Below are 27,069 nucleotides of genomic sequence, written 5' to 3'. Positions count from 1 at the left end.
GTTTTGATGGTCCAGATGTTATGGTGTAGTTTTTGCAAAATCTTGTACGGACGTACTGACCTCCAAACCTTTGCACACAGTACACTCATCGCTCAACGTCATTGTGACACTGTACTCCTTCCCCAAATATGTCTTTTCATGTGTGCACTCGGCCCTGACTTCAATTTCGTGGATGACAATGTACAGGGTGGGTGCAGGAGCTCTTGGAATGAGAGGATATTCGGCAAATCGACTGGACTCCCCGTTCGCCTGACTTAACTCCCATCGAGCACGTGTGCGACGCGTTGGGGGAGAGGAACTGCATCCCGTTCACATCCACCAACGACTATTCAGGAACTGACAGCAGCGCTGGTGGAGGAGTGGAACTCCTTACCAACCTTGTGGCCACTATGGGAGCACGTGGCAGAAAACTGTGAGTCCAAAATTTCAAGTATCTCTTGCTGAGATACAGTCCCTCAAGATTAATTTTCTACACTGCTACAGCGTTCACGCTGTAAATAAATCCCCTAACAATATAAATTGAGAGCCTAACTGCGACACGAACTCGTACATTTTTCTTTCACGGGCGGGATGAATGGCAAAGAATCAGCACTAGTTGTGGCCGGACAGACGGTTTTAAGGTGTTGGAAAGTCTCACTGTCCTCTTTCTTCCAACCATTATCGGGTTAAGTCATTCAGCATCTTCCTGAGAATGTGCTAAAAACACCTATTCCCGGGTTCCCGGGTTCGATTCCCGGCGGGGTCAGGGATTTTCTCCGCCTCGTGATGACTGGGTGTTGTGTGATGTCCTTAGTTAGGTTTAAGTAGTTCTAAGTTATAGGGGACTGATGACCATAGATGTTAAGTCCCATAGTGCTCAGAGCCATTTGAACCAAAAACACCTATCGACAATCCGGAAGGTCGTCCACGTATTCATTCACACTAAATTCAAAAGATCCCAGTCATTAGTACGGTACTCGAGACTACGCCCCATTATACACCGAAGAGCCAAAGAAACTGGTACACCTGCCTAATATCGTGTAGGGCATCCGCGCGCACGCAGAAGTGCCTCAACAAGACGTGGCATGGACTTGACTAATGTCTGAAGTAGTGCTGGAGGGAATTGGCACCATGAATCTTGCAGGGCTGTCCATAAATCCGTAAAAGTACGACGAGGTGGAGAGTTCTTCTGAACAGCACGTTGCAAGGCATTCCAGATATGCTCAATAATGTTCCTTTGTGGAGAGTTTGGTGGCCAGCGGAAGTTTTTAAATTCAGAAGAGTGTTCCTGGAGCCACCCTGTAGCAATACTGGACGTTTGAGGTATAGCACTGTCCTGCTGGAATTGCCCAAGTCCATCGGGATACACAATGGATATGAATGGATGCGGGTGATGAGACAGGATGCTAACGTACGTGTCAGCTTTCGGAGTCGTATCTAGGCGTATCAGGGATCCCACATCACTCCAACTGCACACGCCCCATACCATTATAGAGTCTTCACCAGCTTGAACAGTCCCCTGCCGACATGCAGGGTTCATGGATTCATGAAGTTGTCTCCATACCCGTACACGTCCATCCGCTCGATGCAATCTGAAACGAGACTCATCCGACCAGGCAACGTGTTTCCAGTCGTCAACAGTCTAATGTCTGTGTTGAAGGGCCCGAGCGATGCGTAAAGCTTTGTGTCGTGCATTCATCGAGTGGGCCTTTGGATCCGAAAGCCCGTATCGACGATGTTTCATTGAATGGTTCGCATGCTGATACTTGTTCATGGCCCAGCATTGAAATCTGCTGCAATTTGCGGAAGGGTTGCACTTCTGTCGCGTTGAATGATTCTCTTCAGTTGCCGTTGGACTCGTTCTTGCAGGATCTTTTTCCGACCTCAGCGATGTCGGAGAGTTGGGTTGTTTGTGGGAAGAGACCAAACTGCGAGGTCATCGGTCTCGTCGGATCAGGGAAGGACGAGGAAGGAAGTCGGCCGTGCCCTTTCAGAGGAACCATCCCGGCATTTGCCTGGAGCGATTTAGGGAAATCACAGAAAACCTAAATCAGGATGGCCAGACGCGGGATTGAACCGTCGTCCTCCCGAATGCGAGTCCTGCGTGCTAACCACTGCGGATGTCGGAGATAACATGTTTTACACGATTCCTGATATTCACTGTATACTCGTGAAATGGTCGTACGGGAAAATCCCCACTTCATCTCTACTTCGGAGATGCTGCGTTCTATCGCTCGTGCGACGACTACAACGCCACGTTCAGACTCACTTAAATTTTGATAACCTGCCATTGTAGCAGCAGTAAGCGGTCTAACAACTGCGCCAGACACTGGCTGTCTCCTGTCTTATAGAGGCGTCACCAACCGCAGCACCGTATTCTGCCTGTTTACAAATCTCTGTATTTGAGTACTCATGCCTATACCAGTTTCTTTGGGCCTTCAGTGTAGTTTTGTGAGCAATCTCCACCAAGAGCCGTCAAGAAAGATCGCAACGATTATTCCGTAACTGGACATTGCACATCACACAGTCACCCGTTGAAGGTGATGAGACTTCTCGATCGCGGAATGAGAATTCTTAGTCACCAAAAATCGCCAATTTAGCTTATGGACGAATCCATCCAGATGAAAGTAGGCTTCGTCGCTAAACCAAACCATACAGTGCATACTAATTCCCATCAATCCCCGCGGCCAACCTTGCAGTTTGAACGTCCTAATTCAAACCGTTCACAATATATGACTATTTTATTCCATATAGTTCAATAATTGTCACCCTGTATATCATGCCACTCCACATGCTAACTCGGAACTTTCCTGCGATGACAATTACATTTCAGAACATTGTTTTAAATAGTGACAGAAACAAGATGTAATGGTTTCTGGATATGGTTTGTGAAGACCGTTCGTACAGTATATCGCATATGTAATAATTTTGCTGCCGTTAGCTCCAGAAATTCTGACGAAAACATCCATATGTACACACAAATCTCATTCCCCACATTTTACACGCTTAGTTACCAAAATTTAAGGATTATCTCCTTCTGCCATCTCAGCTCATATTTTATTTGCAGTTCAGATCACGTAGTTATAAGGCCGTTTCAAGCGCTTACTATCGTGTGAAACAGCAACTGTCAGATGGCGTACGCCGGAGTCAGGGCGTGGCCGCTGCGAAGACGGATGGCCGCATCGATATACTGCCTCTCGTTCTTGTATGAGCACTAGCCACTGCGCACATCGTTTATAACAGTCTCTAAACAAATATTTTTGTCTGTTCGCTTTAAAATATCTCTACAGGACGAGGAAATTCGAGAAATTAGAACTAATACAGATGCTTACCGGGAACCGTTCTTCCCACGCGCCATTCGAGTGGAACAGGGAAAGCGGAGTCAATTACTTGTACCAGAAGTACCCTCTGCCACACACTGTTAGCAGGTTTATAGAGTGTGAAATAGGTGTAGATTAGATCATGTGGTTGCAGATGACGTTAGGATTTTGGAACGACATTAAAAATCCTTCCAGAAGAGCCAGTAATCAGTTAACTTTTATCACGGTGTATAGCGATGGAGGCAGGGGGGGGGGGGGGGGGGGTTACGAGGAAACGAAATGAAACTTCACGGGTCGAGTAGGTATGCGAAGTTATTTTGGTGATTACAAAATTGAGCCGAATTTACAAAGAACTTGACACTATTAGCCGTCTTATCAGTGTGACGTTGCACCCCATATCGCCTCGAAGCAGGCGCAGATCTGGCTGGGATGGCTATTATAAAGCCGCTGTATCCTCTTCCGAGGAAAGCTGGCCCAAAATTTTTGTAGCTGGTCCTTCATATTCTGGATACTGATACTGGAACGGGGTTGACGTTCGAGATGACCACACATGTATTCTATCGAGAATAGATCTGGGGATCTTGCTGGCTCTGGGGCTCTATCAACATCACTCAGACAGTTCATAGGGACAGGTGCCATGTGTGGAAGAGTATTGGCCTGTTGAACAATGCTGCCGCAATAATGTTAAATGAGACGAAACACACGACCAAACAGGATGTCTGCGACCTACAGTCGTGCCTTCAGTGTTCCCCTAGTCACTACCAGCAATCCCCCAAAAAGGTCATACTCAATGGCTCCCCGCACTATAACACCACAATAGCACCGCCGTGCCCCCGCCCTCCCAACCCACCCCAAAAAAATTGAAGAAATAGACCTCTCTCCAGGTCACCGCCATACTCACAAACGATGGTCGTCCGGAATAGTACTGGATTGCGATTCACAATGCGACGCCATTCATCAGAAGTCCATGCTTCTCGGTCACGGCTCCATTCCAAATGTAAACGTCTGGTGTTAACGGTATCTTATGCATGGGACAGTAATTTAATAGTCCTGCTGCTGCTAGTCTCAGACCAATGGTGCGGGATGAGACATGATGTTGCCGAGAGGCCGGCCGCGGTGGTCTAGCGGTTCTGGCGCTGCAGTCCGGAACCGCGGGACTGCTACGGTCGCAGGTTCGAATCCTGCCTCGGGCATAGGTGTGTGTGATTTCCTTAGGTTAGTTGGGTTTAAGTAGTTCTAAGTTCTATGGGACTTATGACCTAAGATGTTGAGTCCCATAGTGCTCAGAGCCATTTGAACCATTTTTTTGTTGCCGAGAGTCCATTATTTGTTCTTTGATCGCAGGCGCAGATGTGAAGCTGTTAGTGTGTGCTTGGTGCACAATACGGTGATCCTCCATTGCGGTGGTCAGATGTGGTCGACTGGAACCTTAACGACGAGTACACCTGCCCTCTCGTTCCCATGCAGTCCAATATCGAGCCACTGTCGCATCCGAATGCCCGGTAAATTTGAAAACTGCACGGTTCTACCAGCCGGCCAAATGGGTACTCACAATGAGACGCCTTTCAAATTCTGACAGGTGCTGATAACGCTGTCCCACACGAGTAAGCGGCATCTCAGGGTCCTTCACAATGACCACTGAACGTCTGACGCTATTAACTCTCCTTACATAGCCTACCAGGCCTGGTGGTAACAACACCATGAACACTAATGCACCCTAGCGGCCGTTTTACTTGTCACAGAGAATTCCACTTGTAATAATCTGATTATTTGCCGATGTTGTGTGCGTGTACGAAGTTGCATTAACATACGACCATATCTTCTGGATGATTTTTTCTCAGGCACTGTGTTTAAATTTAAACACGTTGCAGAAAAGGTATCCATCGGTATAACCGTGACGTGAAGAACTACGTAAGCTATACAAACATCGATGGTTCAAGAAAATTTCAGATCAGTTTCATGACATTGGACCCTGAACTGTATGGACGTTTATGAGTAAGCATCGACGATTATGAATCTAAGGGAAATGGTTTAGTATGACTGTCATCAAACTGTACCTAGCACTAAGGGTACATTACTCCATAGTTCGTTACCACGGCGTAAATTCAGAAATGTCACCTAATTCATTAAGGATGTTTTCCACAAACTCAAACTCGAAAACATGAGAAATTGTGATTCTTGAGTTTCTCCCGGCGTATTTGATAATCAAAATATCCACGGGTGTACAGCCGGCCTACAGTGTCCAACGGGCAACTGAGGTTACACTCAATAACCGAGCTAGGTTAATAATTGGCTCCTTTTACCGACCTCCCGACTCAGCAGCATTAGTGGCAGAACAACTGAGAGAATATTGGGAATACATTTCACATAAATTTTCTCAGCATGTTATTTATAGTCTTAGGTGGATATTTCAATTTACCAGATATAGACTGGGACACTCAGATGTTTAGGACGGGTGGTAGGGACAGAGCATCGAGTGACATTATACTGAGTGCACTATCCGAAAATTACCTCGAGCAATTAAACAGAGAACCGACTCGTGGAGATAACATCTTGGACCTACCGATAACAAACAGACCCGAACTTTTCGACTCTGTATGTGCAGAACAGGGAATCAGTGATCATAAGACCGTTGCAGCATCCCTGAATATGGAAGTTAATGGGAATATAAAAAAAGGAAGGAAGGTTTATCTGTTTAGCAAGAGTAATAGAAGGCAGATTTCAGACTACCTAACAGATCAAAACGAAAATTTCTGTTCCGACACTGACAATGTTGAGTGTTTATGGAAAAAGTTCAAGGCAATCGTAAAATGCGTTTTAGACAGGTACGTGCCGAGTAAAACTGTGAGGGACGGGAAAAACCCACCGTGGTACAACAACAAAGTTAGGAAACTACTGCGAAAGCAAAGAGAGCTTCACTCCAAGTATCTAGAGGAACGGAGGGTTCCAAATGATTGGAAAAGAGCAAAGGTAGTCCCAGTCTTCAAGAAGGGTCGTCGAGCAGATGCGCAAAACTATAGACCTATATCTCTGACGTCGATCTGTTGTAGAATTTTAGAACATGTTTTTTGCTCGGGTATCATGTCGTTTTTGGAAACCCAGAATCTACTATGTAGGAATCAACATGGATTCCGGAAACAGCGATCGTGTGAGACCCAACTCGCTTTATTTGTTCATGAGACCCAGAAAATATTAGATACAGGCTCCCAGGTAGATGCTATTTTTCTTGACTTCCGGAAGGCGTTCGATACAGTTCCGCACTGTCGCCTGATAAACAAAGTAAGAGCCTACGGAATATCAGACCAGCTGTGTGGCTGGATTGAAGAGTTTTTAGCAAACAGAACACAGCATGTTGTTATCAATGGAGAGACGTCTACAGACGTTAAAGTAACCTCTGGCGTGCCACAGGGGAGTGTTATGGGATCATTGCTTTTCACAATATATATAAATGACCTAGTAGATAGTGTCGGAAGTTCCATGCGGTTTTTCGCGGATGATGCTGTAGTATACAGAGAAGTTGCAGCATTAGAAAATTGTAGCGAAATGCAGGAAGATCTGCAGTGGATAGGCACTTGGTGCAGGGAGTGGCAACTGTCCCTTAACATAGACAAATGTAATGTATTGCGAATACATAGAAAGAAGGATCCTTTATTGTATGATTATGTGATAGCGGAACAAACACTGGTAGCAGTTACTTCTGTAAAATATCTGGGAGTATGCGTGCGGAACGATTTGAAGTGGAATGATCATATAAAATTAATTGTTGGTAAGGCGGGTACCAGGTTTAGATTCATTGGGAGAGTGCTTAGAAAATGTAGTCCATCAACAAAGGAGGTGGCTTACAAAACACTCGTTCGACCTATACTTGAGTATTGCTCATCAGTGTGGGATCCGTACCAGATCGGGTTGACGGAGGAGATAGAGAAGATCCTAAGAAGAGCGGCGCGTTTCGTCACAGGGTTATTTGGTAACCGTGATAGCGTTACGGAGATGTTTAATAAACTCAAGTGGCAGACTCTGCAAGAGAGGCGCTCTGCATCGCGGTGTAGCTTGCTCGTCAGGTTTCGAGAGGGTGCGTTTCTGGATGAGGTATCGAATATATTGCTTCCCCCTACTTATACCTCCCGAGGAGATCACGAATGTAAAATTAGAGGGATTAGAGCGCGCACGGAGGCTTTCAGACAGTCGTTCTTCCCGCGAACCATACGCGACTGGAACAGGAAAGGGAGGTAATGACAGTGGCACGTAAAGTGCCCTCCGCCACACACCGTTGGGTGGCTTGCGGAGTATAAATGTAGATGTAGATGTAGATGTAGATGTAGATGATGGCCGAAGTAGGGAGGATATAAAATGTAGACTGGCAATGGCAAGAAAAGCGTTTCTGAAGAAAACATACTTGTTAACATCGAGTATAGATTTAAGTGTTAGGAAGTCGTTTCTGAAAGTATTTGTATGGAGTGTAGCCATGTATGGATGTGAAACGTGGACGATAAATACTTTAGACAAGAAAAGAATAGAAGATTTCGAAATGTGGTGCTACAGAAGAATGCTGAAGATTAGATGGATAGATCATGTGACTAATGATGTGGTACTGAATAGGACTGGGGAAAACAGGAATTTGTGGCACAACTTGTCTAGAAGATGGAATCGGTTGGTAGGACATGTTCTGAGGCATCAAGGGATCACCAATTTAGTATTGGAGGGCAGCGTGAACGATAAAAAGCGTAGAGGGAGACCAAGAGACGAATACACTAAGCAGAGTCAGAAGCATATCGAGTGCAATAGTTACTTTGAAATGATGAAGCTTGCACAGGATAGAGGGGCATGGAGAACTGCTTTAAACCAGTCTCTGAACTGAAGACCACAACAACAGCACATGCCCATGGAACATAATGCTTCCCCAAACCATAACATCTAGACCACCAAAACGAATATGTTCGACAACGTTCCTCGATGCATTGCGTGTTCCCACCTCTCGCCATATAGGGATACGTCCAGAACCGCTACTCAGACTGAATCTGCTCTCACCCGAGAACAGCACACGACCCCATTCCCTATACTCATAGCCTCAGTGCAAACGGTGGGGCTGATGTGCGAGTGTCAACGCAACATAACATATTGGTCGTCGGGCAAAGAGGTCACCCCCATGTAGTCGCCGTACCACTGTGGAGGGTGAGTCGCAGAACCATGCAGTCCTGTTAAATGCGGTTCCAATTACACCCGCTTTTTGCCTGTTGCATATTCTAGCCGTCATCTACTGCTGTAGTTGGTCGTGGTCGACCATCTTCTCTCCTTTTGGCAGCAGTGCTTCTGTTCCGAAACTATCCCCACGCATGAGAAACAATGCTGTGAACAATACCAAACTCCTGGGCTACACTCATCACAGTTCACCCTTCTTCCAGTTTACCGATGATTCTTCCCCGCGTGAAGTCATACAGATGTTGTATCCGGGCCATTTTGTAATGAAGAAATCACCACAGTGCACTGTAACCATTCGCCAGTTGATTCACACTGTCTTTTCCCATTTCTTCAACTGCCTCGCGTTGCGAGGCCAGCGCCATTTGGTGCTGTTGTCTCGCTGAACTAGCGCCATATGACGTCCAGCTTCGTGTGCACGACTGGGAAACTTCTGACAACACGCGCCTGCACTTTCATTCATTTCCATCGAGCAGTTAATATATTATGTTACTTCATCTATCTCGTCCTTAAGTTTTGCAGAGCAATGTAGTTTTCTCGCTACTGTTGCTAATTTCAGTATTTCATTATTAAATCACACATTTGTATGTGACAAACTGTTTTTATTCCATGTATTTTATACACTTCTTACCGTATTTATAAGGAACCTCCTCTGAGTTTTATTGTTACAGGTTCCGTATTAGGTTTCCTGTCGGCTATACAGCTATTTCAAGGGAACTGTTTCTGACACAGTCTCTAGGAAAACCCGTGCAGCACTTTCGAGGAAATGAACACAAGTACATCTCAAACGAAATTTCCGTACCCTTATTAACGGCGCTTTAACCCCTTATCTTCCTTCCTTCCTCACCCAAACCCAGAGATAAAAACAAAAAGAAACGCCTAACGTTCGCAGCAATGAACACCACGCAAAGAGGGTTCGCGAAAACAACGTCACCTTTCTTCCAAAGATCTTTATTTAATTTCTCCGAGCATCTCTGTTACATAAATAAATAAATTGTCGTATTGACTATACCAACCTGTTATCTACCTAGCAACGCGTCCTTGAACACGTTCGGAGTCACTTGTCATGCGTTCTTAATTAGGATTCCAAATGCAGTACCCTAGAATTTGTACACGATTTCCGTTATCCCAGAACACTTTCAACAAGTATAAGTCTTTCATACACTGGCCCTAACTGTGCTGGGACCTCTGATGTCGTCGCGTGGTTATTTCCTGACCTGTCGGCTTTTGGTCGGGAGTACTTCGCATCAGGATGAACAATTTTTATGAGCTGTTCCATTCGCCTTTGTCTCTGTGCACATCCTAATATCTCATAGCTTATTCTCTCAATTCCTACGCGGGATGTGTGGTGGTGGCAGCGGAAATGTTGTGCTGTCTTAGAACCCGATTCTCTAATATCACCAGACGGGGTTTCGTGAAGACGGCGTCCTCTTTCTTCAAAAGATTCCCATTTAAGCTCTGATCCTCTCTGTTACACTTTCGTATTTGTTATCCAGCACGGGAAATTTAAAAATGATCTGGAAAATATTTCATGCACCTTAAGACAGGCAACCCAACTTTCATCTTCTGCAACCAGGTCATCTGGGGTGACTGGTTGACAAAACAGAAATGAGCTGGACGATATTTCATCCAACTTGACCAGGCAACCTAACGTGTATCATCTACTGTGAGAGTAGATGATGTAAGTTGGGATGCCTACCTTAAGATGCATGAAATTTATCCGGATTACTTTTATTTTGCCCACCTTGTACTCACAGTGCGGAAACTTAAACGTGGCATTCGGCGCTAACGTAAACAAAGGATAACTTAGACTGCACTGTGGCGAGGAGGGTTGCGGAGGAACAAGCAGCTTTTCCGTCTCACAGGGATGGGAGTCTAAACCCGTGATTTGTGCCTCTGTGAAAGCAAAACTGACATACAGTCATATGGATCACCGACACTTTTTGGTATCGTGGAAGTCGTACTCCAGTACCGCGTTGGACGAGAATTTATCTCTTAACTCATTTCAAAATAAGAAAAGAAATTCTCAAGAACGCACAATACAGAAGAAAGCTGAGTACATAAAGTATGTAACGGCTACCGCACAGTTGCTTACTGAGGTTGGCAGCGTCGTAAACGAGGCAGTACAGCCCTTATCGCTGCCAGTATCATAGCAAGCATAGTTCGAAAGATTCCTTACCTAAAACTAAGGCGTAAAAGTGGCCGTTCTATACCTGTTACGAACCTAGCAGCTCATCTCTGAACTCGTTGTATACCTGCTGTCATACCTACTTGATAAGGACTTTAAATGTTGTGGAAATACTGTACAATGTGATTTTGCTAAATGGTGACAAACTGCAGGAAACGATTACTGAGAGGTTAAGGAGCAGAACATTTCATATCTATATACGCCCGCTGGCCGGGGTGGCCGAGCGGTTCTAGACGCTGTCTGGAACCGCGCGACCACAACGGTCGCAGGTTCGAATCCTGCCTCGGGCATGGATGTGTCTGATGTCCTTAGGTTAGTTAGGTTTAAGTAGTTCTAAGTTCTAGGGGACTGATGACCTTAGAAGTTAAGTCCCATAGTGCTCAGAGCCATTTGAACCATTTTTGATATACGCCCGGAAATTCGTTCAAGGGGATACACACTTGAAGGTGGAAATAAAACATCGCTGACAGCGAGCACTGTAATAGCATGAGGCCAGAAAGTGATAAGCCAGACGGTCATGTGTAACATCCTCCACGACGACTGTCACTATCCGTACCACTTGCAATGCGTGTAGGCTTTATTACCTAGTGACGTGCATCCGTGGAGATGGTTTTCTCATTGGTTCGTTGGACAGGCCACCACGGTGGAGGTATTTCCGTCATCCATCTTATTCACAGATGAGGTTACCTTTATGAGGGGGGGGGGGGATATAGTTAACCTTCACAGCACCCACCTTTGGGCTACGAAAAATCCCCACGGTATGGTGGTAGCGAGCCATTAACACCCGTTCCGTGTCAGTATGTGGGAGGCGATTATTGGCGATCGCCTAGTGGGACCAGTCATCCTCACAGGCGAGGCACAGCTGGACTTTCTGCGGGTGACCCTACCTTCCCTTCTGGCTAGTGGTGCTAAAACACCAGTACAGACAGAACGTTCCCACTTGTCTGTATTGTTCTTATGTGTGATTTGAGTTATTGAAACCTACACTGTCGAAGATCTAATATCTCCAACTTGGAATGCAATTCCGGCCATACATCCATATAACATTTTTTTTCTCTTTATCATCTCAGGGATTGTTTGCTGCAGTTGTCTAAATTTACCAAAATAACCCAGTTTAATATGCCGCACTAACGGCTCGCATGCGATTTTCTTTACAGAAACACTGCGCTTGCCGAATACTCTTCCGTGAGATTCCTCAACAATGACGGCCCCGGCGCAAGCGATGTCGCTGTTGCGTAAGAGTGCGAGTGTTTCCTAAGGTTGCGTTGTGTTGTTTTGCAGGTGGAGATGACGGGCAGCAGCATCTTCGAGTACATCCACCAGCAGGACCACGCGGAGCTGGCCGAGCAGCTGGGTCTGGGGCTGGCGCAGGGGCAGTCGCTCGCCTCGCCCGGCAGCGCGGGCTCCGAGGAGGGCGCGCCCCAGGGCACCAACAACCCCGACGGTACCGCCTCTAGCTCTCCGTTCAGCGTCCTTTTACATTCATACAGGGTGACAATTATCGAACTATATGAAAAAAAACCTAAATTATTTACGAACTACAGAGTGGTTCAAGTGGCTCTGAGCACTATGGGACTTATCATCTGAGGTCATTAGTCCCCTAGAACTTAGAACTACTTAAACCTAACCAACCCAAGAACATCCCACACATCCATGCCCGAGGCAGGATTCGAACCTGCGACCGCAGACTGAATCGCCTAGAACCGCTCGGTCACACCGGCCGGCAACTACAGAGTGCACACACTTTATTCAACATGTAAACGTCACTACAGATATTCGGATTTAGGTTATGACATCTTCGAAATGCGTGCCATCTTTGGCGATGATGTGACGCAGACGAATAGCGAAATTCTGCATGACCCACTGAAGTGTCGGAACATCGATGCTGTCGATGATCTCCTGAATGGTTGTTTCCAGCTCAACAATGGTTTTGGGGTTACTGCTGTACACCTCGTCTTTCATATAGCACAACGAAAAGGAGTCGCATGTATTCAGATACGGAGAATATGGCGGTCAATCGAGGCCCATTCCAGTGGCCTCTGGGTACCACAGAGCCAAATACGGTTCCCAAAGTGCTCCTCCAGGGCATCAAACACTCTCCTGCTTCGATGGGGTCGAGCTCCGTCTTGCATGAACCACATCTCGTCGAAGTCAGGGTCACTTTGGATAATGGAGGTGAAATCATCTTCCGAAACCTTCACGTACCATTCGGTAGTCACCGTGCCATCAAGGAATATCGCACATCGTGTCTGGACAATGCACACTGCACACTGCACCCGTTGAAGAGATTCTCGATCGCGAAATGCGGATTCTTAGTGCCCCAAATGCGGCAATTTTGCTTATTGACGAACCCATCCAAATGAAAGTGGGTTTCGTCGCTAAACCAAACCATGCATTCGCATACTAACTCCCATCAATCCCCGCGGCCAACCGTACAGTTTGAACGTCCTAACGCAAACCGGTCAGAAGTTATGACGATTTTATTTCATAAAGTTCAATAATTGTCAGCCTGTACCAACGTTCTTCGTGCCTTTGGAAGGTTGGATACTCTCCAGAAGTATAGGTTATCCCACTAGAAACTACAAGGCACGTCTGAAAAAATCGGTGAATGGTCTCAGAAAATAAAGGAAACAAGTGTTACAAACAAAATACGCTTACTAGCCTTCAGAGTAATCATCATTAGGTACAAAGGCTGTTGGAAACTATCAGTAGATGCTTTTTGTAAAATCGCTCGAAGCACCGTGGACATGCGTTGTCAGATACGCGCCTCATTACAGGAGATGAGAGCTGGTGCTACCAACACGATCCGGAGACCAAGCGACAGTTAGTAGCATGGTGTTCATCGCCTTTCGCGCCTCCCAAAAATTTTGGCTGATAAAATCCAAGATTAAGACGATGTTCCTCGCCATTTTCGACAGAAAGGGCTTGATCCCTCATGAATTTATATCCGAGGGAGGCGGGAAAGGCAATGAACACCATTCCATGAACTGTCTATTGGTCTCCGGATCGTATTGGTAGCATCGGTATCATCTCCTGAATGATGCGAATGTCCAACAACGTGTAACCACATTGCTTCTAGCAATTACAGAAGATTCGTTTGCTGTCAGTTCCCAACACCTTTAGAACCGATGTCAGAAGCGTGTTGTGCCTAATGCCGATTACTTTGAAGGCTGCTAATCGTATTTGTAACCCTTGTTTCCCTTATTTTCAGAGACCATTCACCGAATTTTTCAGACACACCTTGTACGATTGCGCACTGGGTGTGAACTCTACCTCATTAGTAGAGAAAAATATCCATAAGCGTAATTCATTCATTATTAATAGCAGCTTTCGTTAGTCCGTACTTGATTCTGAATTCCACTGTGTTTTAATAGTCATGGTCCTACTGGAGCTGATATTGCTTTGGCTTCTTCTAGTTTCAGAAATGGCTCATGCAGGTAATTACAGTGAGGGACTCGGGGGAGGTGGGGGGGAGGGGAAGTTACAATTTCATGTAGAATCTGAGCTGTAGATTCTCCACACACATGTATGAAAGACAAGTAAACTGGCATAAATAAAATAATTGTTATGCTTACTACTGTAGTTTGACTCCCGATCGGTCTCCCTCTGAGCCATACATGCTGCTAACCAGCTTATATACGGTTCATTGCAACATTCTCACAGTATTCAAACTAGTACATGTGTAATCAGATCTCTAAAATTGCTTTCTATAGCGTTACAAACTTGAAATGTCAGTCTCTGCATAGTTCCTAACAACAGATTAAAAGTGAAGATAAGAACATGGACTTTTTTCGTTTGCGCTTCTCGTTTGCTTACGATATCAACATTATGGCAAGCACAGCATGGATCAAATTACCCTATTATGACTAGAGCGACAATCATGTGTTGTTTCAGTATAATCACAAATGCTAGGAAAACGTGAGAATACAACCGTCGCCGGAAATTAATTTCTTTATTGTAACTACCATAGCTCTACAGGGAGCATAGGTTTTCGTGTTCGGAAAGATTATGATAAAAAAGACCAGAATTTCAGAATCAAGTGTACTGCTTGCCTCTTTCTTTTTAAATAACTTCTAAAATTCAGTGTAATCTGCGTCCGCAAGAAAGTTACTAGAAATTACATATTCACGTAGATTAATTTCTTTTGTTTGCCACTACGCTCTTAGTTCTGGAATAAACAATAATGATACATTATCTAGCTTAAGAATTATGTTTGCACATGTACGCAATTCATATTTCATAAAGTCGCATTTCAGATACTATTCTAAAATGATTAAAATGATAGCAACGCCCTCCAAGGATACGCATTTGCTTAAGATATGATTTTTTTACCTGCAAATAGGACATGAATCAACTGTGTCATTGGAAAACCTATTTCAGTTTGTTTATATGCGTCAACCACACTACAGGTTATAAAGTATCGCTCTTCGACCACCGTTCGTAAGACAATGCTGTTGCTTCTTTAGAGTATTTATGTATAAAACAATCAGGCAAGGTTAGTCAGAAATCTGTAACATTACCGTGAGACAGTCTCTCCAGTTAAGTAAATACAACTTCATTTAAGACTTTTACTCAAATTATAGAATCATTTACATTTACATAATGTGAAAAGAAATTGCCATTCCTCGAATTCCATTGTTTATTAAACACTTGATGGCTAGGTATCAGTCTTCTGATATGCACCCAGCAGAAATAGAATAGTTATAAGACTCACAACCAAAAATACCGAACTTAGTTTTATATCTCCTTTGTTGATTTTTGCCATTTAAATAGTAACATCGAGAAAACTGTTCTCAAATTATTCCAGTTTCAACATAAGTACTGTACGAGTAATACGCATGACTATGTATAATAGACACATTGGTTTTCTAAATCTTACCTTTCATACAAGTGCAATGATTTAGAGCTAGATTTGAGCTAACATTTGAAGTTAATACATGTGAGTATATAGATGATGTAGTACACTGAAATGAAGTAAATTTCTAATATCAAACTATCCTTGAAGGACACATGAAAATCTTGAACGTCAATAATATTCCACTCTTATCACATACTGTATCACTTCAAAATCCTGAATCAAATATTAGTCTGCACGTAATGAAGTCAGGTTAAAAATACGCACTGAGAGGCTTTTCGTCAGTTTTTCTTTCGACGTCATTAAAAACTCGTATTATTATGCTAAAGTATCTGTAATTAAGAAAAATATTGAGCCTCGGATTCGGTTCTACCTTAAAAATTGCCATCTAATGGGACGACGTATTCTTCTCTGGGTTTATGTCACTTAAATACCGTTCACCTTTTCAGCTTAGGTATCGACGTAAATGTAATTAGTGTTCCACATGTATTATATACTCATTTGAAGGTCGATTATTTTAAAAGGCATATTCGAAGAAACAGCGTTAACAACCGCAACATATATCAACGTTTGCTAAAGCAGTCGCGAGAACACTGTGTACGAGATACTGGCGCGTACCCAATCGTGATTTGAATGTGGCTAAATATGCGGGTAGTACGCGGAATTTTTCCGCTATGTAAGTAGTCGACCGGCGATTGCTCGCAGTTACCAAGAGACTGTGGCTATAGCCCATGACCAGGAAAAAACATCGTGGGATAGAAGTGATCGAAAGGAAGACTCTCCTGGTAGACAAAGAGTTACTGTAGTCTCTACGTTTTACCGCAAAAAGTTATCTTAAAAAAAAACTACGAACAGTCTACAGATCAATGCACTACTTATCAACAAGGAATTCAGATCAGAGTTACCGCATACTTCCCTGTTGTTTGCTAGCTCAAACTCTGTAAATGTATCTACGATGTACGTTGTGTTTCACGCTGTTACATGCAGAGTTCCAAGTCCACAGAGTCCGCTTTAATATAGTGGAGATCTCTGTACTGGGTGGCAGGCGACCTCAGGCTCGTCGCTGACAGTGCGTAAACTTGGTCCAGAAACGAGACGAGAGCACGCATGTCTAGTCTAGAATCTCCCCTCGAGCGCTCGGCCTGAATACAAAGTCGTTGCGGTTACGAAGGAGATGCGCGCACTCCTTGCGTATCTCCTTCACTCACAAATTCGGCTGACATCTTTTGAGTTGCTGCCCCAACAAAGAAGTTAATTTTTTTACACTGATGGAAAAAACAATCACAATACCTGTAAGGAGTTGTGCGACATGAACGAAAGTTGGTAGGCGTGTTTCTACATCTGAAAGATAATGCCTAATTTCTTGCCAGTCACATAAGGGTGGTCCTCGTAGCGCCCTCTGAGGAGGCATATCAGGTTTGCTTTACATACACGCTGTAACGATCGTGAGCATTAGTTACCTTTGAGATTGGACGTGGTTAGTTGATGTTAGTCAATAATCCCTTTAAGGCGACAAAGAGCTATAATCAACACCTCACTGAGCTTGAACGTGGTCGTGTAATAAGCCTACTAGAAGCTATCTGCGATATTACAGAAAGACGTGACAAAAATGCAGCCACTGTATATGACTGCCGGCAGCGTTGGTCACAAGAATGTACGGTCGCAAGAAGACCCGGCTCCGGATAGCCAAGTGGCACTTCCGAGAGGGAAGACCCTCGTCACCGGCGTATGGCTCTGGCGCTTCGCACTGCATATGCAGCAGCAATCTGAACAGCAGTTGGCACCACAGCGACAAAACGAACTGTCAGAAATATGTTACTTCAAGGACTGCTCCGAGCCAGACGTCCTGTAGCGTGCATTCCACTGACCCCAAACCATCGTTATTTGCGATTTCAGTGGTATCAAGCGAGAGCTCACTGAAGGGCAGGATGAGGTCTTTTATGTTTTCCGATGAAAGCTACTTCTGTCTTGGTGCCAGTGACTGCCGTGTGTTGGTCAGCACGAGGCCAGTTGAGAGCTTGCAAGCAACCTGTCTGCGTGCTAGACACGCTGTACCTACACCTCGAGTTATGGTCTGAGGTGCTATTTCGTATGACAGCAGGAGCAATCTCGTGGTTATCCCACGCACCCTCACTGCAAATTTGTGCGTCAGTCTGATGATTCGACCTGTTGTGCTGCCATTCATGAACAGTATACCAGGGGGTGTTTTCCAACAGGATAAAGCTCGCCCACATACCGCTGTTGTAACCCAACATGCTCTACAGAGTGTCGACATGTTGCCTTGGTGTATTCGATCACCATTTCTGTCTGATATCGAGCACGTATGAGAGATCATCGAACGATAACTCCAGCATCTTCCACAAACATTAACCGACCTTGTACTGACCGACCATGTGCAACAGGCATTGAAGTCCATCCCACAAACTGACACCCAGCACCTATACAACACAACGCATGCACGTTTGCATGTTTGCATTCAACATTCTGGCGGTTACACCGGTTACTAATGTACCAGCAATTGTTAATCTCGCGCTTACATTAACCTGTGATCTTGCAATGTTAATCACTTAAATATATTCCCAAAATTTCATTGCCCCACATTAATTATTTTTAGGTGTTGTGATATTTTTCCTTGAGTGTATTTCAGCTGCTAATATATTCTTACTACACTTTTCCACTTTCGGCAAATTAATTTGCCATCTTCAGAAGCTTAGTACTGGTTTAGCAGACTAATCAATTTGCCGAAACCGATAAAGCGAAATAAAAATATATTTGCAACTGACGACTGAATTTTATTCGTAAATATATACTATAGTTGCGGAATATTACAGCCATAAATAAAATATTAAATTTATTACATTGGGCCAGCATATTTTCTGCAGTTTATGTCACTCACTTTAAACTCGGATTGATAGATACTCTGATGTGACGGTACGGGAGCGTGTTTTCTGTTGTAGTCTTCCGTTAAAAGCCTCTGAGAATAATAATGTTTTCATCAAACTATCATAAAAAATTTTCTTTGTCCATGTACACACCATGTGGCTGAAGCAAGGCGAAAGACACTAAGTTTCGGATTTAAAGGAAGACTGCGGGCTTTGCTCCTCGCTCGGGTGGAAAACTTAGGATGAGTAAGCGGTTCAAACTCACAGACTGGTCACCCCAAATGACATTTACAGATACAAATTAAAGGTAGAAACGCATGTGCATTATGCGGGGAATTGCAGATTATTAACTTCTTTCCGCCAGAAATGACGTTCCATTCCTGTATTAACATTGAAGTAATTCTTTGAAATTTAGTATAATCCTACTAAAAGGCGTTTCTTTCCACCGAGCTGCTCTCGTTTGGAGTTTCAGTTCTATAGTACCTCATTTTCGTGCAGCGATGTGATACACTAGTGGAGAACGGAAAACTTGACGGCACGAAGCAATGGTCCGACACTAAGTTCTCTTCACATAATGTGCAGGTGGTACATGGCGTATGATAATTACGGAGTCGTCATAAGGATTGCGTCGAACAATTTTAGTGTTTGTATAGCCTCAAATAGGTAGAACGCTGTGCTGCAACAGCGCATGGAAAAAATCACAGAGGTGTCGGATAACAGATTAGAAGATTAGATCCTACACTAATTTCAGGTGTTGTCGCAAACGATCCAGGAAAGTTGCCTCTAACACATGCAGGACCAAACGGCTTTCCATAATGTCCCATTCATGCTTAATGATGGAATGCTGATCATACTAACTAGAGAACTTTAAGAACATCTGGCAGAGGGCTCTGACCATCGCGAGAAGATTGCTTTTCCATGGCGTTGTAGGGACGTCAAAAAAATGGTGGGGGGAGGGGAGTTGGGGGTAGATGTTCTGAATACATCCCGCATTTTTAGCGTTCCTTCACCAAGTGCCAGATACGTACGATCATTGTATCTTAGGGCTCCCCACGCCCTGATAAACAGGCTGGTCACTGCCTCACACATTCCTGGTTGGCGCCGCACTGCCAAACGATCATACCTGGCTTCAAGGCAAAGTGCCTCCATTTCTGCCACTCACCATTCCAGTTGCCTTAAGCTACACCATCCCAGGCAGTCAGCACGGTAATGAGTTGAGGGACGAAACCTTGCGATGACACTTCGTCGTAGCCCATCTTCTAGCGGTTTCTCATGGCCCTAGCTGGCACTCAGAGAGCAGCATTGGTCATTATTTGTGCTAGCTACGCCTAAAGTACGACCAATAGTGGCTGAAAGTACAATTCGGCCCTCCAAACGTGACTATCAGCTGCTGTCAAAGACGACATCGATGTGTACTTTCCTTCAGCCGTCCTCATACAGTTATACATCTCATACCTAACCTGCTGGTCAACTCTTACCAAGGACCATCCAATCGTCCATAAGTTCACAATACAAACACCCTGAAAATCAGGTAATCACACGAAAACTGTTCACCGATGCTGTTTTCGCAAGTTTAAAATATTTACTGACCCAGCACGATGCTTGAAGTACGCTACCTGAGTATCCGGACATCCATCGTAATGCAGAATTTGACCGCTAGATGTCACGAGAGGCGAACCCTCCACTATAAAAGAAGGTGGGGAGTATTGTGTTGTCAGTAGAGAAGCAGTAACAGCAGAACGGATCAGTCATGGGAGGTCAGTGACTTTGAACGTGAAACAGTCAATCCATCAGGAACATTTCAACTCTTCTAAAGTTGCCCAAGTCTATTGTCTGTGATGTGACTGTGAAGTGGTAACGCGAAGGAACGACAACAGCTAAACGAAGATCAGGCAGACCCCACATACTGACGGACAGGAACCGTCGAGCATTGTGGTGGGTGGTTGTAAAAAGTCACGTAAAATCAGTGAAAGAAATCACTCGTTAGTTCCAAAATGCTACCATCATTCCATCTAGCACAAGGACTGTGTGTAGGAAGTTAAAAAGAATGGGGCACAATGATAGAGCAGCTCCTCATATGCTACACATTTCTGTAATCGTTTCTGAGCGACGCTTCAGGTGGTGTAAAGAGCGAAGCCACTGAACAGTGGATGAAAGGAAGCGAGTGTTTCGGAGTGATGAATAAGGCTATGCCTTGTGACACTCTCATAGAAGTCGCGAACGTCGCGATATTTAGGTGTTTTTGGAAGTTAGGATGTGCCGCCTTATTGCGCTTACAAAAGAAGAAATTTGTACAGCGTTCACGTAGCGAGTCAAATACAGTTGTCATGAGATCAGCATTTTCACGCTCGGTACGTATTTCCTGCACAGTCCATAGAAGGCAGTGTGAGTCATTATCCCTATCGCCATCTATTGGTGTTCCATGCAGCTATGTTGCTACCATGACCCTAGTGTCATGGAATGAGCTGCCATTCCTAAATAGACATCCAGACACCTCAGTGAAAGTGTCCCCGGCATGTCTGAAGCCCTTATAAAGGCGAAAAGTGGGCTCACCCCATATCCATGGCCACTAATAGGTGTCCAGATACTTTTGATCAGATATTGTACAGCATTCGCGTAGTGAGTCAGATACAGTTGTCATGAGATCAGTATTTTCATGCTCGGTACGTCGTTCCCGCACCGCCCACAGAAGACACTATGAATCATTGTTCCTTATCACCATCTATCGATGTTCCATGCAACTTCTTCGTTACCGTGTCCCTTCTTCACAGGTCTTCGTGTCTCATTTTCCACTAGTGCACTTGCTCTATGTCTTGAGCCTTACATTCTTGTCCTCGCCACGCGCGACTCGAGCAGTGTTTTTTGGAGGTGGTGGCTGTGGCAGGCGGCGGCGCTGGGCAGCGGCCGTGACCGTTAGCTGACGGTACCGCACCTCGCTTCCCACGCGCCCTCCCTCCTCGCTCCACGCCTCATTGTCATTCCAATTCAATCTACTACGGCTGCCAAATTTGAAATTAGCCTAGCTTTTTAGTGCTAGAGAATTTTGCGAACACAAATCTCAACATCGATACGGTGAGAGTTGTGTTCCCGGATTGTCAGGCTACGTGACTTGATACGATTATGCAGGAACGGGGGAATCCTACAGCAGCCTTTTCAATCACTCCAACATTTACGAAACATGAACGGGCAGTAGAACTTCTTTTGTGACCGCGGTTTAACTCCCCGTGACGGCAGCACCATTATAGTCGAATTCGCCGAAATCTAGCTTTTTAAAGGAGGTATTCATACCTTTCTCCACTCGAGGCAATAAAGAGTAGTGGAACTCTGGCATTCCACCAGACTCGTCTACTCACGATCGCAGAAATGGAAAGAAATTTTATTTACAGGATCTATCGTGCAAGGAGAGCAGACTAAAAACCTAAAACCAATAAGAAATTTCATCATAAAGATGAAAAGTCAAATGGCAGCAGGTTGGCGCTGTTATTTCAGATGGAGCAAAGGTAAACTATTTCCATTAATATATGCAATGCATGATATTTCAGTAAGAAGTTTACAAATTAAACAATAGGTAAATATTCATTCAGGCGCTTACGAAGTCAGTGAAACAATTCAAGTTTTTCATGAAATAATTATCATATGACTACTATTTGCGACAGAGAATATGCACTAACGCAAATCAGTCTTAGACTAAATTGGTACTAGTAAATCAAGTGTCACTTCGGCAATTACATTGTAAAAATGGCTCTGAGCACTATGGGACTGAACATGTGTGGTCATCAGTCCCCTAGAACTTAGAACTACTTAAACCTAACTAACCTAAGGACATCACACACGTCCATGCCCGAGGCAGGATTCGAACCTGCGACCGTAGCGGTCACGCGGTTCCAGACTGAAGCGCCTAGAACCGCACGGCCACACAGGCCGGCTCAATTACATTGTATATCGATTTGTCGGTTAAAGTAGACAAGCAAGTGAAAGTGGAAAACAGACAGCATTTAAAAAGAAGATCCGCGATGACAAAAAATTGAGAGTTGAAATTCTGGGAACCTAATTAGCCGCTCTTTCGTCTGTCATGTCCAGCTGCCAGACACTCAAATCCCTCGCAAGATACTTCTAGACTTAATAAGTCGCACTAAGGTGGCTCTCCGGTTCACTGGAATGAATACATTAATTTTTGTCGAGTTCACCAAAGTGTAGGATGGAAAAATCCTCGAATATATTCCAATGCAGTTTCGCATCAAATATATTAGAAAATAAATAAGGACAGGCTTAGCGTCAGAGTGAGTTATTCTAATTTAAATATAACTTTCTTTACCCATGAATTTCTTTCTTTTTTTTATGTGTGTTCTTGGCGCTGATATTAAACGAGCATTTGTCACCACAGATAACTGTGAACTGAAATTTCATTTCTCGTATTAGCTTCAAATCTGCACACACAGATACTGTTGAATGTCTTTATCTACACAGGTAAGTCAGTGTACCGTGGAAATTCTATGCGGTTTCAAATGACCCATATGAGCAGTTGTTAAAATATTGTACTCGTGCTGGGAACAAGGAGAAGTCAGTTTCTCGTACGGTCATCCCGATTTCTATTCGTTGCCTAAAGTTGTCCTTCGAGCAGGCGCAGTAATGAGACCCTGGACTCGCTTTCGGGAAAACGTCGGTTCAGATCTTCGTTCTGTCATCGAGATTTAGGTATTCCGTGTTTCCATCGACTTCGACTGGACGTGAACCCTAGTCGTGTTTCCTTTCCTTCCTAATACCTTTCTGGTGAATGTGGGGCCTTAAAAAGGCCACAGCAGATACCGATCCCCATTCTTTTGTAAGGGAAACAGTCCTCTGTCTCTAATGAATTCAATGTTGACGTCTCCTGTAAAAGAAATAAGGTGACAATTCAACGTTTCGTCGACGTCGAGATCATTAGAGATGGGGCATTAACTCAGAAGGAGCTACCAATGCATTCATTTGTCGTGAGTTAGCGAAATCACGGAAATCTTTAAATCACTGTGACTGGACGGTAATTTTTAGACCTTTCTCCTCGGATTCACCCTATCATCTCCTCTCGAAAATTTTAAGTTTATTTCGACCAAATGTCGGTCTTTCGGAGCCATAAGCGTCAATTGAACGCATGATCCTTTTTGTATATCTTGATCTCAGTTCTGCCGTAAAGACGTGTGCATCTCAACTCATTTCTTAGCCTAAGAAGACCTCTTTTCCTCGCTTGTATCTTATCTTTTAACTGACTAGGTGCCCGCATCTCGTGGTCGTGCGGTAGCGTTCTCGCTTCCCACGCCCGGGTTCCCGGGTTCGATTCCCGGCGGGGTCAGGGATTTTCTCTGCCTCGTGATCGCTGGGTGTTGTGTGCTGTCCTTAGGTTAGTTAGGTTTAAGTAGTTCTAAGTTCTAGGGGTCTTATGACCACAGCAGTTGAGTCCCATAGTGCTCAGAGCCATTTGAACCAACTGACTAGGTATTTAAGTTATTTTGAAAGCCCTTCGTAATAGTTGCAAAGTTGTGATGTCTTTAATGAAATATTCTCCACAATTCACGCATTGGAACACGGATCAGTCTAAAAGAAATGTGTAGTTAGTTGCTGGTGAATCTCCCGAGCTGTGTAATCGTGGACCATGAACTACAAACACTCAGATCTGTTAAGGATAAGCACATGCGGGGTACCTAAGGTTCCATGTACGTGTGGTATTGGAACTACAAAGAGATGCGTGAATAACGTATGAAGGAACACGAAAATATTTTTCTACTAGGAAAAATGGAATAATCGTCCGTAGCAGAGCATGGCCTTCAGTCAGGAAACCGTGAAGTGAAGTTTTCCAGAATCAAAATTTTACCTACAGTGACGAACTATTATCCGCGGCTATAGAGGGTATCCCAGGAGAAATGGTCAATATTCGCGGATATGAGAAGAACGATCATTCGGAGCAAGGTACTCTAGTAAAGATGGGCTCTAAAATTTATTCCTTAACAGCTATGCCCACGTTTTCATCTTTCTTATTGTGAAACAAATCTTCTCCACTGCAACCTCGTTGCTTTCCGTATGGACCGAAACAAGAACAAAATTTCCAATGAACAAAGGTTCTAAGGTGCATACCTCGAAAGCTCTGAGCACTTGTTCATCTTCGCTACTGTAAACATATCTCATCTACAGAACAAGTGGTCATGGCTCTTAAGCTTGACTTTTTAAAGCCCATGTTTACCAGACTTTTTTGCTTAGAATGATCGTTTGTGTCGTATCCCTGAATATTGACGAATCGTCGTGGGACACCCTTTATAGAAAAGCCATAGAAATGTATGACAATGGGGACAATTTAAACAGAAAGTAAGAAGCCATGAAACTGAACAATATATGGACAGTAACTGTACAGAATCGATATATATGCTTTACCTTCGACAGACGACAGTTCCGTAGTTGGGATTTGTCTCTGATAAGAATTGTTTCTGCCTATAACGCCCATTTCTGCGGCATTTCTTTCGCTCTCCGACGACTGAACCGTCAGGCTGCAAGACACAGCGGAGCCAAGAGCATCTCTGAGGATGTCCGACGCAGCTCTAGACGCAACGCTGTAACGAAAAAGTTTTTTTGGACCACGACCATATAACCCGGAAGACTCACCAGCAACTGAGGAGACCTGTCGTGAAAGCCTTCAGTGTATGACACGTGGAGTTGTCAGAAAAGCGAGGGCGCGTTCGCAGTTAAAAATACTGGCGGCGGAAGCGGCGCGGATGCAAAACACCTCTGCTGGCACGCTGCCGCCGAATTCAGTGGCGTTCATTCAGGCGCCGCCCTGAAATACAGCGCGCCGGAGCCCAATTCCAGGTCACAAATTTTTCGGACAGAATGCCGAAGTGGGACACGGCAGTACAGGAAGCGCGTGGCGCGCCTGCCTAATGCCGGAGATCAACGCACGAGGCGCGGTCCCCCACCCTCGCGTCGTCACTCCTTCCTGGCCGCTCGGGGGTTGATGTCATTCACCTGGTGAATAATGTATGTCACGTATCGTAACCTTCTAAAGACTGTATTATTTATTTCATATTTATTATTTGAGTAATGCTGGATGCGCCGCGATGATACAGACTGTTGATAAAAGAAGGCTGGCTAGACAAAGAGCTGGCGGTCATTGGGATGCGGGCCGGGCCCGCGCCGGCGAGAGCGCCAGGAATTCCGAGTGAGCAGTGACCAGCGACCAGCAACCTGTGGGTGGGTGTTTATGGCGCAACCGGTCGCCCGCCGAATACAAACGACGCTTGTCACTTTGGCAATAAGATTACTTTCCTGATACTCGGATTTCCAAACGGCTACTCCGCCGTTCGCCTCATTGTTTTCGGCGCGGGTAACTTCCTCGGGCAGCGTACCTGGCGCCCCTTGGCGCCCTCCGTCGTCTTCCCATTGCGGAACCGTGCGAGGACTGACACGCAGGACTCGGGCCTCTGAGAAACAGCGGCGTTATCTCTGTGTGAAACATTTCTCTCACTGGCTGGACAGGAAGGATCGTCCACTTTATACTTTCATGAACGGCTTCTCTTGTAACCCGCTCAGGCGAAGTGCGTATATGGAAGGACAACGGTGCATTTTCGGACTAATCGAGGTGCAGGATGCACAGAGCGTATCTACTCCTTTCTGTCTCATTTTTCCGGGGAAAGGAAATATGTAAAATGCTCTTATGTATCAATTGTAAACGTATTTTATATGGGAAATCGAGCCCATTTTGAAACTCTTTTGGTAGGCAGATTACATCGCTTTATGCTGTTCAGAGAGCCAGAAACAATTTAGAGTGTGCTCTTGGTAATTGTGGTAGGAGTACTACTGTTAGTATTGTGTATTAGTGAATTACTTAACACTCTTAGTTGCAACATTGGACTTTTTGCAAAAAATGGCTCTGAGCACTATGGGACGTAACATCTGAGGTCATCAGTCCCCTAGAACTTAAAACTACTTAAACATAACTAACCTAAGGACATCACACACATCCATGCCCGAGGCAGGATTCGAACCTGCGACCGTAGCGGTCGCGCGGTTCCAGACTGTAGCGCCTAGAACCGCTCGGCCACTCCGGCAGGCGGACTTTTTGCAGATGGCGCTATTGTCTATAAGGAATTGTTAACAGACAAAAATTGTTGTCCAGTGTCTAGTATCCTTGCAAAAATATCAGCCCTGCCAAATAGCTACTAAAGAGAAACGTAATAATTTATGAGCCTCAACTGAACTAATTCGCAGGAAGAAATATTAGGGTTTAATGTCCAATAGACATCATTTAAATGATACAAATTCCTGGCGAAAGCAGTACGTAGGTAAATTAAATGGAACAGCGTATAGCCACAACTGTAGGTTAAGCAAATTTCCATGTTCTCTACATCGTTTTTCATATCAGGAATACGACTTTGGAACAAACTTCTTCGAAAAATTAGAGAAATTAATTTCCTTCCAAACTTCAAAAGACAGTTGATGCCACACCTTCTATTACGAGTGCAACAGCCATTTCTCTGCAGTTCACTCTAGTCAATCACCCCTCCACAACCACTTTTCCCAGTCTAGCTTTAGCAGAGTTCTGTTCTTTCCTAATAGCCACTGTCACTATTATTTCAATCTTCCCCCCTTTCCTTATCCATTCTGTTCTGTAATATTACACATGTATAC

The 27,069-nt window shown here is 44.5% G+C and overlaps 1 protein-coding gene across 1 annotated transcript in view; it reads left to right on the top strand.

The window, feature by feature from the left end:
- LOC126249335 (protein trachealess-like) overlaps window positions 1–27,069 on the top strand; it is a 330,727-nt gene that overhangs the window by 195,620 nt on the left and 108,038 nt on the right. Inside the window, exon 5 of the mRNA XM_049950991.1 lies at window positions 11,965–12,127. Coding sequence (XP_049806948.1) covers window positions 11,965–12,127 — 163 coding nt within the window. The remainder of the gene's footprint in view (window positions 1–11,964; window positions 12,128–27,069) is intronic.

The sequence above is a fragment of the Schistocerca nitens genome, chromosome 3, assembly GCF_023898315.1.
Source record: "Schistocerca nitens isolate TAMUIC-IGC-003100 chromosome 3, iqSchNite1.1, whole genome shotgun sequence".
Taxonomy (NCBI): Eukaryota; Metazoa; Arthropoda; class Insecta; order Orthoptera; family Acrididae; genus Schistocerca; species Schistocerca nitens.
Note: the sequence above shows the minus strand (reverse complement) of the source record. Positions and strands in the feature narration are given on the sequence as shown.